General features: G+C 26.5%; 2 protein-coding genes across 17 annotated transcripts; both read right to left on the reverse strand.

Moving 5' to 3' along the window:
• Positions 1-1,094: 1,094 nt before the first annotated feature.
• On the reverse strand, positions 1,095-6,669 carry LOC112714939 (katanin p80 WD40 repeat-containing subunit B1 homolog KTN80.3-like). Of its 16 annotated transcripts, none has more exons than XR_011866403.1 (10): positions 6,131-6,669; positions 5,968-6,046; positions 5,833-5,887; positions 4,743-4,853; positions 4,129-4,434; positions 3,713-3,885; positions 3,214-3,421; positions 2,359-2,466; positions 1,925-2,041; positions 1,095-1,407 (listed from the first exon to the last, which is right to left on the reverse strand). XR_011866403.1 is itself a non-coding variant. In XM_072204508.1 (9 exons), exons 6-8 carry the CDS (start codon positions 3,787-3,789, stop codon positions 2,446-2,448), a joined length of 306 nt encoding a protein of 101 aa, XP_072060609.1. In that variant the 5' UTR covers positions 3,790-3,885; positions 4,129-4,434; positions 4,743-4,798; positions 5,833-5,887; positions 5,968-6,046; positions 6,131-6,669; the 3' UTR covers positions 1,095-1,407; positions 2,410-2,445. The 16 variants fall into 16 exon arrangements, 8 of the variants coding, with proteins under 8 accessions (XP_072060609.1, XP_072060610.1, XP_072060607.1 ...); XR_011866408.1 differs by lacking the exon at positions 1,925-2,041 and having other exon boundaries at positions 6,131-6,349; positions 6,500-6,643; XR_011866404.1 differs by lacking the exon at positions 1,925-2,041 and having other exon boundaries at positions 4,743-4,798.
• A 10,945-nt stretch (positions 6,670-17,614) lies between these two features.
• Positions 17,615-19,189, reverse strand: LOC114924017 (uncharacterized). Its single transcript, XM_029289355.1, has one exon. It carries the CDS (start codon positions 19,187-19,189, stop codon positions 17,615-17,617), a length of 1,575 nt encoding a protein of 524 aa, XP_029145188.1.
• Positions 19,190-19,639: the final 450 nt, after the last annotated feature.

The following is a 19,639-nucleotide window of genomic DNA, read 5'->3' on the forward strand; positions in this document are numbered from 1 at the left end:
AGTTTAGTTTTTTTGATCCACCAGCAATATTACATTGACTCTTTTTTCTTAAATTTCAAGAGACTTCTTTTGATAAATGTTTAAAATTTCAATGTATAATTCAGTTCCTTTCCTTATATTTGATCCTATGTATAACATCACTTTAAAAATTTCAAAAGCATCTTTGAATGTAAAATACAGCAAGTAATCACTTTTTCACCCTATTAATTTAGCTACGATGCTATTGTAGAACATCATATGATTTAATGACATATGCTTTGAAGGTGGGTGTAACCATCATATGAAGACAGTATATCATAGGACTGGTTGATGAAAAGGCCTACAAAACTGTGGTTATTTTAATATCTACATCATTATACATTCTAGTCATAAGATTTTTTTGCATTTTCATATTGACTAACGAAGTGCCAAAGGAAATTAAGCTAAGAGCATAATCAATAAGTCATCTCCAAGTATGACACTGATTTATTCAAAAATTCATAATTTAAGGTGTGTTTGTGAGTTTTGACCTTGGATTCATTACCGTCATGAAATAAAGACACCAACAGCAGAATTAGTTGGGTTGGTTGACATTCTTATATCTGACTTCTTGCTGAAATGAACAATACTCAACTGTTAACAAAATAAGAAAATGCTCAACCGACAAATTTGCCTTGTTGCCAACATCTTGAATCTTAGCAAGTTTGGGATAAACGCTAAGCTTTCTGTTCAACACTAACAAAATTACCTTTTCCAAATAGATCTCGAATAGTTAATAGTTGGGTTTGTCTCAACCCAAATCCTAAAATCACACATAAAACCATCTCATCAAAGCATCACATGTTTAAATTGCTAACAAAAAACAATTTGTTCAAACACATTATGAACAAATCCAAAGAAGAATCAGATAAACTAAATTTATTCTCAAAAGATTACACCATCAATCATACAATTTAGTCATGAATAATTTTTTTTTATCTTCCATAACTTTTTGCTAAAATCTTCTAGACTAAAATTAAAAAATACACAAAAATGTTATATTTTATACTTACTATGTAGTTTTGCATCAGTAGCTTGGGTCACTTTCTTTTTTTTTTCTCCAAAAAATTTGAACATTTTGTTGTCCAGCACCAAAATTCTTTTATTTAAACAAAAATATTATCTACCATGAACATTACATCACCTTACATTTGTATAGTATATGCCACAACAAAGGTGGCATAGTTTCAGAAAGAAGAAAAAATTCAAGTGTAAGATATTTTTTTTTCCTAAAGGAAGGTACCTTAGGCCAATCATGAAATTGCAATGAAGTCATCTTTTTAAAGTTGGGATAATCCATGAGAATATTTAAGCTTGGACTTTGATATATGTAACATCCACTATCAACAGCAATATTTACCAATGTCTTTGCTTGATCTTCAAACAATTCTGTTTATAATAACAAAGTTGAGATTTGCCATCAAACAAAAATCAGAAAGATAACAAAGATAGATGTGAATATCATGAACAGCAATTTTTAACGTAAATTAAGACAACTCACATCAAATTGAACAGCCTAAAGCCCAACAACTAATTAAAAGTAAACACCTAGAAACTAATTGTAATTACTAATCTATTAAATATAATAAAAAATAACAGAATGCAAGAAATATAATCAAGCATAAAACATGACAAAAGATTATATTCTTTAAAAAGAGAAGTAAAAAAAGAAGCCCTTGCCAAACCAACCTATTATTCTCCCATTAGTAACAGATGCATATAGAAAGAAATGCTCACCAAATTGAAGGAGAATAATTTTTCTAGGATTTTAAACAAAACTACCATTTGCAAATTCTTATTGGAATGCAAAATATCCAATGGGGGTGGGATTCACCATATGAAAAGAAATAAGAATATTTCACAATGATCTAATAAATTCATATGAAAAGAAAAATAAATCCCATACCGGAATACAACTCATTTTTTGAAGACCAATTAGAAGATTGTCATTCATTATCCTCTTGTGTGTCTAGGAATTCACATTCTCTATCAAGTTGGCTTAGCAGAAATGATCAAAAGCACACTAAGAACATCATAAAAGAATTAATATTAAAACTATAGCATTCCTAACACTTTGAACATTGCGAGCCCCATAATGGAGGAGAACATAAAAATCCAAAATAGTAACAAATAATAAATACACACAAAAATATTGAAAATTAACTTAAATAGAATAGAGAACTTATGAAAGGTCCACATGGTTAATATAAAAGACACCAATAAAAAAACAAAATAGATTCCCTAATCAATGATCAAGATAAAAGCTGCAAAGTTCAAAATAACATATAAAATCAATGTCCAAAACAAATAAAACTTTTTGATAAATATACAATCACTCACTTATCTCTAAAAACTTTTTGAACATCTCAACTTCAGCTTCCAAAACACTACCTTTTTGGATTTCACTATCTCTCGCAAGTCCTCTAATTACAAAAATATGAAAACTCCCTGCACAATTACCAAGCACCATAATAGATTTTCACTTTAAATATTAAAAGAAAAATCATATACAAAAGTGATGCATATAATATTCACAACCTCATAGTGGTTGGATTCAATATAAGGGCTCAATTTATTTTATTTTTGAAAAAAAAAACATTTGCAAACATTTTATAATCTCTCACATTTTGTTGGTGTTAGCATTTGAAAGTAAGTCCAGAATGATATGCATGTAACACATTTTTCTGCCATTCATCTGAGGAAGTACTTAATGAATATGCATTGAACCAAACTCTCCATTGAAGCTTATTACTGACATATATATTTAAACTTACATTCTTTTATTAGAGCAAAACACAAAATAACTTAGAATTTAGTCTTAGTTTGTTAACTCAAAACAAAAGATATATTCGAACTTCATAATAAAGAGGAAAGCATAAATATATTTTAGTGTAGGATCCAATTAATTAAAACCCAACTGATCAATTAAAAATTGCTAACAACGTGATGATGGGAGCATATTCAAAACAAAATGGATATAACATCGAAATGTTTTTATCCTTTCTTTTCTTTATGTCATATAATTTTTTAAAAACAAAATCATTTTGAAACTCAAATCAATTTGTTTACTGAGTTCATAGAGTAGTTTATAAATACACATGTAATTTCTCAAATCTCTATTGAAAATTAAAAATTTGGCACTCAAAAACTCAAAATTGCCACTGAAAATAACAGATTGACAAAAGATAATCCTACCGATATATCTGCTACACAGACTACAACAAAGTTTCGGTAGTATAAGCATCCCAAAAGTTTTCCATTAATTAAGAGATCACCAAGTGTTGTCCATCTCACATCAACAGAATCATGACAAATAATAGTATCCCATGAATAATCCTTTGTTAATGACCACACCCCTACTGATGAGATAACCTTTTTGGAAACATTCTCACAACTGGGCTTGCTGATGAAAGAAAAATACAAAGGAAACACATCAGCTTGTTTGTAACTCAATGGCCTTAGCCTATTGTAATCTTCTTATCTTGTAATCCACAGAATTAATCCATATAATATAAACATAGTTAATAGCATTAATGATGTAACATAAAAAACAATCCAAGATATTGAAGTATGCTCAAAATATCTTACCTGAAAGTATGCTCAAAATAGACCCTTCTTTGTTTGTTTTTTTTTTTATCTTTAATTTTTTCTTATAGAAGGAAAAAGAGAGGGACAAAGCTTAGTTACCACTTACCAGTACTCGAAAGTATGCTCAAAGTAACTCAGCTCGCACTGCTTTTGAAGGGTAAGCCTCCCTTGAACCAAAGACATGCACAACACCACAACTCATGTTCACATTTCAGCAAAAAATTCTCTTACAGAATTATTTTTTGCATTACTTGATGATCTTCATTACTCCAAAATTATCTGTTATAGAATTTCCAAAAACAAATCCTTTTTATTCAAACCAATTCCAGCTAATAAATCAAGAACTCAACATCTTTCGAGAAAATTTATATTGGCGTATGTGAAGTGCTAGTGATGAGAGGATTGACATACCAAATGAAAAATTTCTAACAATGTGATGGTGGGTGCAAATCCATAAATCTGTGTTATTTTAGTCATAACAAAATATAATCAAAATCCAAAAATGAAATGATAGAATAATACCTGTCTGCTGGGGTACTTTAGGGAGCTTTGATATGATTCATTTTCAACTGCATCTGACTGGATAGAGTAAGCTGAGTTTACAGGAGGCATTGATGGAAACTCATTCTGATGCTTTGAGGGAGTGAATTCGAACCACCAAAAGCTTGTCTGTGTGCTCCCCTCTTTTGTCGAATCATTCCACCGTTTCTGATATCAAGATCTCCTAATCATCTCCTCTTCCAGTACGGCACACCATTCTGCCACTACACTCTTCCAGAGATGCCATTGAGCCACTGCCCTATCTGGTGCTTCTGGCTGGCTTGTAAGCTATCAAACAACAAAAAGAATAAATAAACAACTATCAAATGCACAAATTAAATTTTATCCAAAATCCAATATCATTTGATCAGAGGACAAATCAGAAATTCTCAATAATTCATATATAGTTCATGTAGTTTATCATATTTATTAAGATTTTGCTACAAAAACAATTAAAGAAGATTGATTCTAATCCCACAATTAATTTTTAATTTCTTTATATTAAATATTAAGGTGGTCACATGGATGCTATATTTAAAGAAACCCTAAACCATTCAACATTTAAAAGTTAAGGACAAAGTTCTCACAAACATTACCTCCATCAGCCTAGTGTGAATAACTGAAACCATCATTGGGTGAACTGGAAGAAACACTGAAGAGGCAGTTAATAAGATTGAGTTCTCCTTTCTAAGGACCCTTAACAGACACTGCAGAATAATTATGAAAATTTTAAAAGACATGGAGAACATACATAGATGGCATCAACATTCTCAAAAAACAAAGCTTTTTTACTCTGATTCAATCACAGTTTTAAGGAATACAACAATTTTCACTATCTATACATCAGTTCAGAGCCTTACACAGTAATATTAGATGAAAGACTCATATCCAAGAGATTGAAAATTGATATCACAGCAAACAGTCCTTAAAAACTGATCAACAATTATACTGTTGGTTCTTTGGCTTTTGATTGCAGTTTATAGTAAAGGAAAGCAATTAATTATTTTTTCTGTTGAGGCTAATGTATTAAAAGGAATTATATATTTACATGTAAAAGTATATATGCATAGATATTTGAATTGCATCCACAACCTAATCAGCAATATAAAGCTACATTGAATAAGTAGCTGATGAACAATCACAATGATAATACGGTTTAATAATCAAACTTCAATATTTTTTTTGAATACTCAGACGTACTTTCTCCCTAGGTTTTCCTCTAATGATGTGTATGAATATCCTTTACAATTTTCAATTTTCAGTTTATTAAAACCCGAGTCACAGACTCACAGACCAGCTTGATGGAAACCTGAAGCTTATATCACCAAATAAAAGAGAAGGAAATCAAACAAATCATCGACAATGTGAGAAAAGCTCTTAACGCTAGTTTCTTGTCCTTCTCATACAGTATAAACTTCCTTAATATTTTACTCAAGACGCTATATTTCAATAAAAAAAATATTTAATGGCAGAAAAGAATAGGAGAAGAAAAAAACACAGTTCGATTCCTCAATCATGAATATTCTTTCCTAAAAAATTGAAGAAAACGATACACAAAGAAACATGCAATTATAATTCACCATTCAGCTCAAGCTCGAGGTTTCTCAACCAAATGCATCTCAACGCAGAAAAAGCAAAAGGAATAGCAAGTCAATGCAGCGGAAGTGAGAGAGAGTGATGGCTTACAGTAACTCACAATTTGCACCCAATTTGCACGGGATTATGCTACAAGATTATGTTCCTACACCCAATTTGCAAACCCAATTTATCATATAACAGCCCATTAACTTTCGATTAAGAAAAACACTTGTGATGGCTTACCAGTAAATTTGCAAACCCAATTTATCATATACTCCCATCAGTTGTGTACACCGGATATTCAAACGGAGTAAATGAAAGCCTGAATTGTTAAAAAAGTATAAGATGAAGAGATAATTAACATAAAAAGGGGAAGCTTAGGGAGAGTTAGAGGGAGAGTAGTTACGCGCAGCAACAGAAAGGAAGTTGCTTGAAGGGGGTGCGATGAACATCCTATCTTTGCTGTGCTGCTTCTTCCCCACTCTGTCGCCTCTGAAATCACCGTGAAAGCTCTGTTCGCCTCTGCTCCTAAAGCTTGCATCTCCTCCTCCGCCTCCTCGTCTCTTAGATCTTCCTCTCCTCTTCTTGATATTCAACTCTCTTGCCTGTGACTTGTCCAGTACTTCTACCACGTCGTCGTTATGGACGAAGAAGATAATAAAAGAAAATCAACCAGAGAGAGCGCGCGAGAAAGAAAGAAGAGAAAGAGAGATTGAAAGAAATCAAAGAAAGCTTTGATTTTTAAACTTCTAATTTTAATTTTGTTCACTCTTACCCTAATTTCAAATGCTCAAGTTTAAATTCTGATCCAAAAGGGAAAGAACGCGCCCACAGGTGAAATATGAGAAGAATCCAAATTTGATTTTAATTTCAAATATCCCACCTAATTTCTGTTGTTGTATTGAATACTGACAACTTCAGGCTTTTGTTTCGTTCGGTAGGATTATCTTTCATCATATCATATATTGATTATTATTATTAGTTTTTTTAGTGTACCACTTGTCATGAGTGCAGACATACCACTTGTTGATCATTGAAGCTGGACACTTGTCGGATAACAAATCTATTACTACTCTCCTATTATATATAAAAGTTTAATTACCCGTGCCATGCACGTGATAAAATTAAAATTATAATTTTAAATTATTTTATTAAAATTAATTTAAATTATAATAATTTGATTAATAAAAATATAACATGTTATGTATTATTTGTTTTTTCTTAAGCTAGTTAAATATATTAATTCTTAAATAGTTATTAATTGGTTTTAGTAATTTACTTTTTTTAATAAATCAAACATATATATTAAATGTGACCATAAATAACTTAATAATATTTAGATCCACTAACAAAGTTTTATATGTTGTTTTACTGTAAAGTAAGAATATATCAAAATTATCTCAAAATAAATAAAAAATTATTAGAGAATTCTAATGCATAAAATTCTCTAATAAACAATAAATAATCTAAATCTACTAAAAAACAACTCAACACTTTTCTTTGATGCCTGCAAAACATATACGTGAAATAATATTATATCAATGTTAGTATACAATTTTACAATTATCGACCGTATTTACTATACATGATTCATTCTTAAAAGTTATTCTATACACGTGTGCAGTCGGAAGATAAATTACTGGACTTTATTTTACTTTTCTAAATTATTATAATTATGCATTATTCATTAAATGCTAATTGTAATATTGTAATATAATTATAATAAATATATTTTTCTAAAATAAATTTAGAAGAGAGAATAGTACTTTCATTTTGGAGGAAAAATACATTCATGAGGAATTGACACTTCACTTTTATTAGTTGATAATGTATCAAATATTGATTTTATATAATTATAATAAAAATATTTCTCTAAATTAGTATAATAATGCATTATTCATTAAATGTTAATTGTAATATAATTATAATAAATATATTTTTCTAAAATAAATTTAGAAAAGAAAATAGTGATTTTATTTTAGAGAAAAAATAAATTCATGAGGAATTAACACCTCACTTTTATTAGTTGGAGAAAAAATCCAAGTTTTAGTATATTTTGTCATTATTATACATTTTTCTCTAATCATATATCCACTGTTTTCTTTTTTTGTTTTAGCATTTTGAACTTGGGTTAAACTTCTATTATATGATAGAATTAATATGAGTATATTTTATTATTAAATAAATAAAATTAATATAAAATAAAATTATACATAAAAAAAGCAAAGAAAATAAAATTAAAATAGCAAAAGTGATAAAAAGATTATTTTTATAATTTTGTTTTGTCATTTTTATGTATAGAAGATTAGAAAATATTAAATTCTTAACTAAATTAATTTTTATTTGTTGTATTCAATTTAAATAAGTAATAAATTATCTTATTTTAATTTATTCCTTAAATTTATATATAATAAAAATTAAATCAAATAATTAAAATACATAATTTTAAATTGTGTGATACTTAAATATCTATTCAAATCAATTAGTTGATATAATTAATTCATCATAATGAATTGACTTTAATGGGTTAAACAAAATAAAGCAGAAGCATGCTACGTTGATTCTATCATCAAAGGTAAAAATTCGATTTTTATATAATAGAATAGATAGAATAGATAATATAATAAACGGCGAGAAAGAGAAAGATAAAAATTTTAAATCCTAAGTTGTTTCATTTAGATATTGCAATGTGGGTATCACATTATTTTACTTATTCTACTCTATGGACCCTTTTGTAACTTTATTTCAGTATTAATGGAAAAATGACTTTAATTAGTATTTGATAAAATATTCAATTAGAATAATTAAAAAAATAAAATTATGATATTATTAAAAATAATACATTTTATGGTAAAAAATTATATTTAAATAAAATATTTATAAAATATAAAATTTAGAGTAACATAGTTTCATGAACATTAATCAATTATGAAATAACATCAAATTATAATATAATTTATTTATGAAAAAATAATCAATAATTAATATTAATAAATATAAAAATCATCCAAACACTTTGAAAAGTATGAGTGGTTAATTATTATTCATTATTAATAATATTTTGTTCATAACAAAAAATGAAAATATAATTATTCAGATTTAGATTTTAAAAAAATAAACGTATAAGTAACAAATGATCTATTTTATCATGTATATTATAAATTAATGAATTAAACTAACTGATGTAATAAATTATAATTAATTAATTGGTATAAATTATAATAAATTATATGATATTTAAAAAGAAAATAAAATGAATAAAAAATAAAAAGAAATAGAAGAATAGAAGACTATAATAAAATAAATTGAATGAAAATTTTTTTCTTTTTACAAATTTTATATTATATCTGCTTCAATAATAATAAATAAAAATACATTAACTTAATATCTAAGAAAAATGATGAGATAAAATCATAACACAATTATAAAATAAAAGCTTAAATTAAACCATAATATCATTGTACAACACAAATTAAAAGTAATTTCATACTACAATATACCACACAAATAGGTAAATGACTTAAACTTAATTACGAATTTTTTATTTATTTATGCAAACATAATAACACCATGGTCTATAAATGCTTAATGGATAACATATCATATATTGCTCTAAATGATGAGCACGGGAGTTGAAGAGTGTGTGCTGATTTGTATCCATGATAGTTACCTTCTTGTGACGACGTCTCATAGGAAGAAAAAAAATTGTTGTAAAAGCTACCCAATAAAAGAGTAATTGGTAAATGAATGATGTTTTCTTCTAACATATATGATTTTTTATAGTGGTAAAATAAAAATGAAATGAATGAAATTTTGTATTTTTATATTAGAAATAGAATTTGATATTTATCCTAATAAAATTAAATAACAAATTAGTTATATTTAAATAAATAAAATAAGTTAAACAAAAATATTTGTAAGAATTAATCAAATTAATTAGTCAATACAAATAATTAGTATAATTAATTTTATTTGATTTATTGAATTCAAAAAATAAATTAAAAATAATTGATTGAATTAATTAGTTGATATAATTAATTTATTATAATTGATTAGATTTAATGAATTAGAAAAAATAAATAGAAAAACATAGGAGACAATGATTTTTTTAACTAAATTAATATGTATTTATTGTATTTAATCATTATAAGTAATAAATCATCTATGTTATTATGTACCTTATAAATTAATGAATTAAAATAATTGATATAATAAATTACAATTATTTGATTGATATAAATTATAATAAATAGTGTGATATTTAAATACATAATCAAATCAATTAGTTGATATAATTAATTTGCTATAATAAATTGTATTCAATGAGTTATAAAAAATAAATTAAGAAACACGCTAAGAAGTATGTCACGCCCATCATGAAGTGCAGAAATTCAATTTTTATATAATAAAAATATACATTCTTATATATGTTATAGAAATATGATTTGATTCCATGAACTTGCTTATTTTTTTTACTTGCCACCTATATTCAGCATGGAATTTTAATTTTTCTAAAATAAATTTAGAAGAGAGAATAGTACTTTCATTTTGGAGAAAAAATAAATTTATAAAGAATTGACACCTCGCGTTCATTAGTTGATAATACATTAAATATTAATTTTATATAATTATAATAAATATATTTTCCTAAATTAGTATAATCATACATTATTCATTAAATGTTAATTGTAATATAAATATAATAAAGATATTTTTGTAAAATAAATTTAGAAGAGAGAATAGTGCTTTCATTTTAGAAGAAAAATGAATTTATGAAAAATTGACACCTCACTTCAATTAGTTAGAGAAAAATACAATTTTAGTATATTAAGTAGAAGTATATTATTATTATTATTATTATTATTATTATTATTATTATTATTATTATTATTATTATTATTATTATTATTATCATTAAAAATATTTTTGATTGATAATTGATAAGTAGTTTAATAATGTATTAAATATGAATTTTATATAATTATGCATTATTCATTAAATGCATTGGGAAAATGAATTCATGAGAAATTCACACCTCACTCATTAGTTGAAAAAAAATCCAATTTTAATATATTAAGTAGATTATATAAATAGAAAAACTTGCTAATAAGTATATATAAAAGAGGAGATATATAATTATATATAATATAATTGCTATATATGTAACAGATATAAATTGTTATAATTATAGAGACTTACTATAATTATATTAAATTTAATTATGCATGTAAATAAATAAAAGTGATAATAATTAATATTTTTTTTTCTTTTTTACATTTAATATTTACCGTAAATATAAAAAATATTGAGAAAAAAAGTAGATACTGACTTTATTTTATTTTATTTTACGTCATGGATTTCTTTACTAAAATTAATGGAGGAAAAAAAATCTTTACGATTATATATCAATCTCAATCACGATAAATAAGATGAATCAGTTGAGCAACTAACAAATTTACCAAAAAATCCATTCTTTATTTTCATTAAATATTTATATTAATTCAATTAGATGAGTATTTTAATAAAAGAAAAGATTATTATTATTATTATTATTATTATTATTATTATTATTATTATTATTATTGAATAATAACGATAATTATCGTTATTAATATTAAATTGGTTATTAATATATATATATATTGTTGCTTTTACAATCGTCCAATAATATTTTCTTTCATTTGTTAATTAATTAAACTTGGTTATTTATATTAAATATATTTAATGATTACTAAAAATTAATCATATAATTATCATTATTATTAATAACTAATTATTAATAATCAATTTATATTTCTCTAAAATATAATTTTCTATATTATTATTATTATTATTATTATTATTATTATTATTATTATTATTATTATTATTATTATTATTATTATTATTATTATTATTATATAGGTTACCATTAAAATAATAACTTGTCACTAATAAAATTTTAGGATAATGAATAAAAAATAGAATTATATTAATATAATTAAAATCAATATAATTAAAATAGTTAAAAATATTTTTGATTGATAATTAGGTTAATAATGCATTAATTATTGATTTTATATAATTATAATAGAGATATTTTTTAAATTAATATAATTATGAATTATTCATTAAATGCTAAGTATAATATTGTTATATAATTATAATTAAGATAATTTTCTGAAATAAATTTAAAAGAGATTAGTATAATTATAATAAAGAGATTATCTTAAATTAGTATAATTATGTATCATTCATTACATACTAATTATAATATAATTATATCAATTAAAGATAATTTTTAAAAATAAATTTAAAAGAGAGAAATAGTGCAATCATTTTGGAAAAAAAATGAGTTCACAAAAAAGTGACACCTCACTTTCATTAGTTGGAGAAAAACATAATTTTAGTATATTAAATAGAAGTAGATTGGTCTAAATTATGATAGATTACATAACATTTGAAAAAAAAATAAAATGAATAAGAAAAAAATAAAAATAAATAGAATAGATAGAAGACTACAATAAAATAAATTAAATGTGAGAGTTTTTTTTGGTACATTTCATATCACATTCGTTTCAATAATAATAATAATAAATAAAAATACGTCAACTTGATATCTAAGAAAAAATGATGAGATAAAATCATAATACAGTTATAAAGTAAAAGCTTAAATTAGAACATAATATCATTACATAACACATATTGAAAGTAATTTCACACTACAATATATCACAAACAGGTAAATGACTTAAATTTAAATACAAAACAGTTTTTATTTATACATACATGATCTATAAATACTTCATAGATAACATATCTTATAGAGTTCCGAATGATAAGCACGAAAGTTGGAGAGTGTGTAGTTTGTATCCACGATAGTTGTCTTCTTGCAGCGATGCCTCATAGGAAGAAAAATAATTGTTGTAAAAGCTATCAAATGAAAGAGTAATTGGTAAACGAATGATATTTTCTTCTAGCATACATGGTCTTTTATAGTGGTAAAATAAAAATGGAAGGAATCAAATTTTATATTTTTATATTAGGAATAGAATTTGATATTTATCCTAATAAAATTATTATTATTATCAATATAAATGGGTTAACAACTTGCCACTAATAAAATCATTGGATAATGAATAAGAATTAGAAGGATATGAATATAATTAAAATATTTAAAAATATTTTTGATTGATAATTAGTTTAATGATGCATTAAATATTGATTTTATATAATTATAATAAAGATATTTTCTTAAACGAGTATAATTATGTATTATTCATTAAAATAATAAAAAATATTTCTAATTAATAATTGATAAGTAGTTTAATAATAAATTAAATATTGATTTTATATAATTAAAATAAAGATATTTTTCTAAATTAGTATAATTATGCATTATTCATTAAATGCATTCATTTTGGAGGGAAAATGGGTTTACGAGAAAGTGACACATCACTTTCATTAGTCGGAAAAAAACTCAGTTTCAGTGAAAACAACTCGATGAGGTATTTCATGGATGTGATGTATTGTAAATGATTGTGGCAAAAGACAATCGAATTGGAACATTAGACGATAAGAATAACTTAGAGTAACAACAAATAAAAAATTATTAAAAGAATAATATAATAGAATGAGTATATGAAAAATATTATAAAAAATTATAAATTGTACCTTAAAAGGATCAACTTCAATAAAAAACGAAGAATACATTCTTATTCTATGAAGTAGTAAAAAAAAAATACTAAATATAAAATTATGAATTTACTCTCAAATTTAGATTCATGTACCACAGGAAAACACTATATATAGACTTTAGTAAAACAAAAATAAATATGTAAATTACCTATTATTAAGGTAATTTTTTAATAATGCATTAAATATTGATTTGATACAATTATAATGAATATATGTTCCTAAATTAGTATAATTATATATTAATTTCATCATATCACGGGTAACAAAGATTTTTTATTATTAGTATTACTATTACTGATATTATTATTATCATTAAAATGAATAAAAGTATTTTTAATTGATAATTGATAAGTAGTTTAATAGTGCATTAAATTTTGATTTGATACAATTATAATGAAGATATGTTTCTAAATTAGTATAATTATATATTATTCATTAAATATTAATTACAATATAATTATATTAAAGATATTTTTTATAAAATAATTTAAAAAAATTATTTGATATACGTGAATCGGGTAACAAAGATTTTTTATTATTATTATTACTATTATTGATATTATTATTATCATTAAAATTATTAAAAGTATTTTTAATTGATAATTGATAAATAGTTTAATAGTGTATTAAATATTGATTTGATATAATTATAATGAAGATATGTTGCTAAATTAGTATAATTATATATTATTCATTTAGTATTAATTATAATATAATTACAATAAAATAATTTAGAATAGAAAAAAAATTTTATTCGTTTTGGAGGGAAAACGGAGGCATGAGAGATCGACACGTCACTTTTAGTAGCTGAGGAAAAACCCAGTTTTAGTATATTAAGTAGATATTAAATATTAAATATTAAATATTAATATATTAATATTAATATTAATATTAATATATTAATATATTAATATTAATATTAATATATTAATATATTAATATTAATATTAATAATATTAATATTAACTAGTGGGGGGCCGCGCTTCGCGCGGATGCTTTAAGCGATTGGCATTGTATTTGTGCGTATTCCATAACACTTTATTAAATATATGATATATGAAGCATTACTTGTTTCGTGTGGGTTCTCAACTACATTCATTTCTTCAACTTATTGATTTATTTATTAACATACAGTGATAACAAATATTTGGATAAATATATATTCCCCCAATTTAACTGGCCCTATCAGATTGTGCCCAAAAAATCCAGTCTTATATTTCAAGTCTTTTCAATTTCCAAAATATCATAATTATATGTAACCAAAATGCTAATAAGATAAAAAAAAATAAAACCAAAAAAATAATTTAACAAAAATTATGAAGAGTTATTTTTTCAGCTCCTGAAGCCAAATTTATTTTAAAAAACTTAAAATTTAAAGTTGGTGATTTTTGAAGATGTATTTAAAATATAATAGTATTTTAATGTCTCATATGATGCCAACTGGTCTAGTGTATAGTAGATGCCATCTCAAACTTTTCAAAAATCACCAATTCCTATGCATCATTTAACTAATAATAAATTTCCACCTATCGATTCAACCGTTATACTTGTTTGGAGTAATCAAACCTCTGTCTCCAATGCTTTCTAATAGATAGCAGCCATTGAATCACTTCTTCTACTTCATGCTTTCTTCGAAATAGTGGCACGCTAGCGATGATACTCAAAAGCTGATCAGTGAGACTTCTGTGGTTGAGAAAAACATTATGTGGCCCACTGCTCAACTTATTCCTTTGTTTAGATTCGTAGTCACACACTCCAGATTGAGTATAACCCGCCAAGCTACACCCAGATCAAATTGGATCCCGTTGCTAATCGATCGTTTTCCTCGATCCTAACTTGTTTGTGGAAATCTTGGTGTTATACACAATATCGATTTTCAATATACATTAGTCTTGTTGATCTGATCAGATTAGATAGGTGAGTGGATCGGAACCCAAGCCTCTTAATTCGTATTGTTTATATGTTCTACATACATTAGCACATTCAAAGGCATCTTACTCGTTAAATTTTTTTCTGTAGCTAAAATTTTTTGTCATTACAAATCTAACTTTTGATAAGTGTTGCTTTTCATATATAAACCCTTTATAAATTTAGTTGAAGTGCTAAGTATGTTAAGTTCATGTATTTTAGGATAGAGATATTATTACACCATGTTTGGGAAGAGAACGCTGTCTTTGAATCATCCATCATTTGTGATTTATCTGGAGATGTCATTTACATGAGAATTCAGATTCAACAACTCACAGTACTCTGCTTTTTTATCCATTTCTGTTTTCATGTATTGTCTAAATTGAATCATTAGTAATAGCTAAGAAAATGTTCAAGCATCCTGTATTTTTTATACAAAGCTATCAGTATCAAATGCATTTTAATTTGTTTTACGATTTAGATTGGGTGATTTATGGGCTAGATCTTGGTGTTTAGGACTTTATGCGTGGACTATTTTTACAATTATTTGTTTAGTAACCTGTAATTATTTTATCAGTTTGAATTGCAGGTCTAGTACTCCATTTGGCAACACAATAAGGAAGCTTGGTTTTTAAATTGGTGGCGAAGAAGGTTCCATTCTTCTCACTAAATGCCTTTTTATTGCTATTACGGCAATTTTATGGTTTTCTCTGATGTATTTTATTTGTATCTTCTCTGTATCCTTTCTTCCAAAAACTTTGGTAACTTGAGATCTTTATAAAATTAATGTGGTATAATGATAACCTTATTGGCTGTCATCAAATTGTTAAATATGAAGGACTGTAGATTATTTCTTTGTTAATTGCTAAGCAATTTTCTCCTTTTAGGTAATCTGCATTGCTCTCAATCTACTTTCTGAAAATTTTGTAAACGGTGTGGAAAAACTGTCGGTTGATAGGCATTTATCAAAATAATTTGCTATATTTTATTGTTGCAATTCTTGACTTGCGTGTAAACTTGATAGAGAAAGATTACCATGATAGGTAAATTAAATAGTTTCTTACTGGCTAGCATTGGTATTCAATCTAGAGATTTGCTAAGCAAAAGGGAAAACAATCTAATTTGGAATATCTAATTACTAAATTATTAAATTCACCGGCAATTATACTCTTGAAATTTCAATGTACTTTCTATGATGCCGGTCCTGTTATTTGCAAAATAAATCCAAAAGGATATTGCTTTTTATTTTCTGCTTAACTTTCTGGTTTTAATTTTAGCTGAACAAAAATAATGTGTCTTTAGTGCAAACGCAGGTTATGAAGCAGTCCCCTGGGTGTTAATTGCATGCGCTTCGGAAACCAAAATACAACAATACTCGGTGAGTACTACTCATAGAACCTATTATTGATAGGCAGTTAAGAAAAGACTCTTCTGTATATGCCAACGAACTTAAATGTTTTCTTTAGCTCCTGATTTGGTAGTTTTACAACATAATTTGTTGGTGCTGAGATTGAAAATAATGTTTAAAAATGTGATTTATCTGTGTTGTATATATAGACCTTTGACGTATTTTGGCTTGATAAGTGTCTCTTATCATGTATAAACCCTTCATAGAGCATTTACTGCACCATATTTGGGAAGAGAAGGTACATGTTAAGTCCTCTATAATTTGTGTTGAAAGCTTTCCAGAGTTAAGGATCTAAGTTGGAATGCATGGCTGAACAATTTTCATTCACCATTTTTTCGGTTATTAATTTCTAAAATGATTAATGTAAGCAATGCTAGTTTATTACGACCTCCATTGTATTATAAAATAAAACACATAATTTTAACTAAATTCATTAGTAAATAAAATTCTGTCACAGTTTAAGAGAATATAAGGGTCTTACTCACACATATATAAAAGATAGGAATCTTTTCATATATTATAGTCTCATCAAATACTCCTGATGTGAAAGATCCTTTTTTTTTTCAAAACATAACTGAACTAAAGCCATTGTCCACGAAATCTGACTACCAATCAAACTGCCAATACATACCTATGTCAAAGAAAGATATAATTCCACAGTTATTACATCATTAACCAATATTCAGATTAATACCAAACTACATTTAAATAAATAGAAAAATTAAAGGCTACATATGAATTAAAGTCTCACTAAAATCAGTTGTCAGATACAAAATTACACTGTAACTAACCTTCATCAATGCATCATGCATCATGCATTCTTAGGCATCCAAACGTTGAGTCAAACCTATCATTGAATCTCTTTGTAAGAATTCGACCTCCTTAACTCATCGTACATTAACCAACATTTCTAAACACCTCCTTAAAAACTACGTTGTCTGTCTCTTGGTTATCTTCATTGTTGCAAATCAAAATCTTCAGACCTTTCCTATTTGTAACTCTTGACACTGCAACATATAGTTGGCCATGTGTGAACACTGACTTCTTTAGAATGAGACCCACATTTGATAATGATTGTCCTTGACTCTTGTTAATAGTCATAGCATATGATACCATTATCGGAAATTGTCTCCGCTGAAACTTAAATGGTATCCTATGGTCTGATGGACTAAGTGTCATTCTTGGGATATAAACTTTTTGGCCACAATTTGATCCTGTTAAGCTCTGTGCTTCAATGATGTGTTTTCCCAACTTTGATATTACCAAACGTGTTCCATTACATAAGCCAGCAGAGTGATCAATGTTCCTTAGTAGCATGATCGGTGTACCTACTTTCACCTTTAACTCATGATTAGGGACGCCCGAACATCTTATAGTGTTTAAGAATTCTGGAGTATGAATGGATGCCATGATGTCATTACTGCACTCTGCTTGACATGCAGTGTCAGAACTATAGTAAGTATACGCCTCGGCAGAGTTGAGACTCATCATGTAATTATTAATCTCGTCAACAGCTTGTAGCGTGGGTGCTAATATTGCTCGTTGTTGTAGGTGGGGAACACAACTTGCACCCCCAAACAAATCAGGATATGTTGCTTCACAGATGGCTACTATAGGATCATCCCACACACTAATAAGAATATCATCTGGGATTTTAACTTTGTCAACTCCATCATTTGGTGTTCCACATTTTCCATCACCAATTGACAATATCCATTCACAAAATTGCTTTATCTCCTTTGATTCTTCAGATGTCTTGTCTGCTTGTAGTCGCATGTTCCTTGTGAGTGTAAGCAATTTACAACTATCCCAAATGTATGATGAATTAATTGTTGCATTAACAATATCTTGCCTGCTGCCTTTCGGTATGACGGGTAAAATCTGTCTAAAGTCTCCTCCAAAGACAACCGTCTTCCCACCAAACAGTTGGTTCTCACTGTTTGTATTCTTGAACCTCAGTATGTCACACATTGTTCTATCAAGTGCCTCAATACATAGTCTGTTTACCATAGGAGCTTCATCCCATATAATAATCTTAGCCTTTGTTATCAACTCAGCCAAAGCACTACCCTGTTTGATGTTGCACGTGGAGAACTCATCCAAGTTTAGTGGGATAGCAAAACGGGAGTGTGCTGTCCTTCCACCTGGTAGTAATAACGATGCGATACCACTTGATGCAACTGTCAAAGCAATTTGTCCTTTGGACCTAACTGCAGAAGCAAGTGTCTTCCAAACAAAAGTCTTTCCAGTACCACCGTATCCATACAGGAAAAAAACTCCACCTCTCCCACTGTTCACAGCTTCCATTATTGACTTGTACACTACCCTCTGTTCATCAGTTAATTGTTGTAAGTAAGCAGCATGTTCTCCTGCTAATTTGCGTCTGTTGTATCTAAGCTCATCACATATTAGAGTGTTCAAACCACTGCACATCAACTGCTGGAACGATGTATCAGTGTTTGGGTAAGGCATAGTGGGGTAATCTCGCAAACTCTTGTTGTATGACTTCAATATGCTCTCAATCTCTATCAAAGTTAAATCCTTCAGCTCCTGTTCTGTTAGTTGTAGCTCTGTTGGGGAAGTAAAGTATTTATATAAAATATTATGTAGATTAGTCTCAAATTAATTTATATAAAACAACAATGAGACACAGATTTAACATGTAGTTTGAAATATATACACATTTAAGAATGTTGTTTTGTTCTTTTTGTTGTCCTTTGATTTTAAAGAATACGATTTTACAAATTAGTCATGGTATATGTATCATAAGGTTCTGAATTTAGCACTTTGTAACTATCTCGACTACATGTTATATTAATAATTTAAATTGTTCTTAAAGTAGTTTTACTTTGCGCATGATAGTGATATCCTAACCCTGTAACAGTCATGACTGAAAGATTTTATAAAAGATTTGTTAATATT

This window comes from Arachis hypogaea, chromosome 10, assembly GCF_003086295.3.
Source record: "Arachis hypogaea cultivar Tifrunner chromosome 10, arahy.Tifrunner.gnm2.J5K5, whole genome shotgun sequence".
Lineage (NCBI taxonomy): Eukaryota > Viridiplantae > Streptophyta > Magnoliopsida > Fabales > Fabaceae > Arachis > Arachis hypogaea.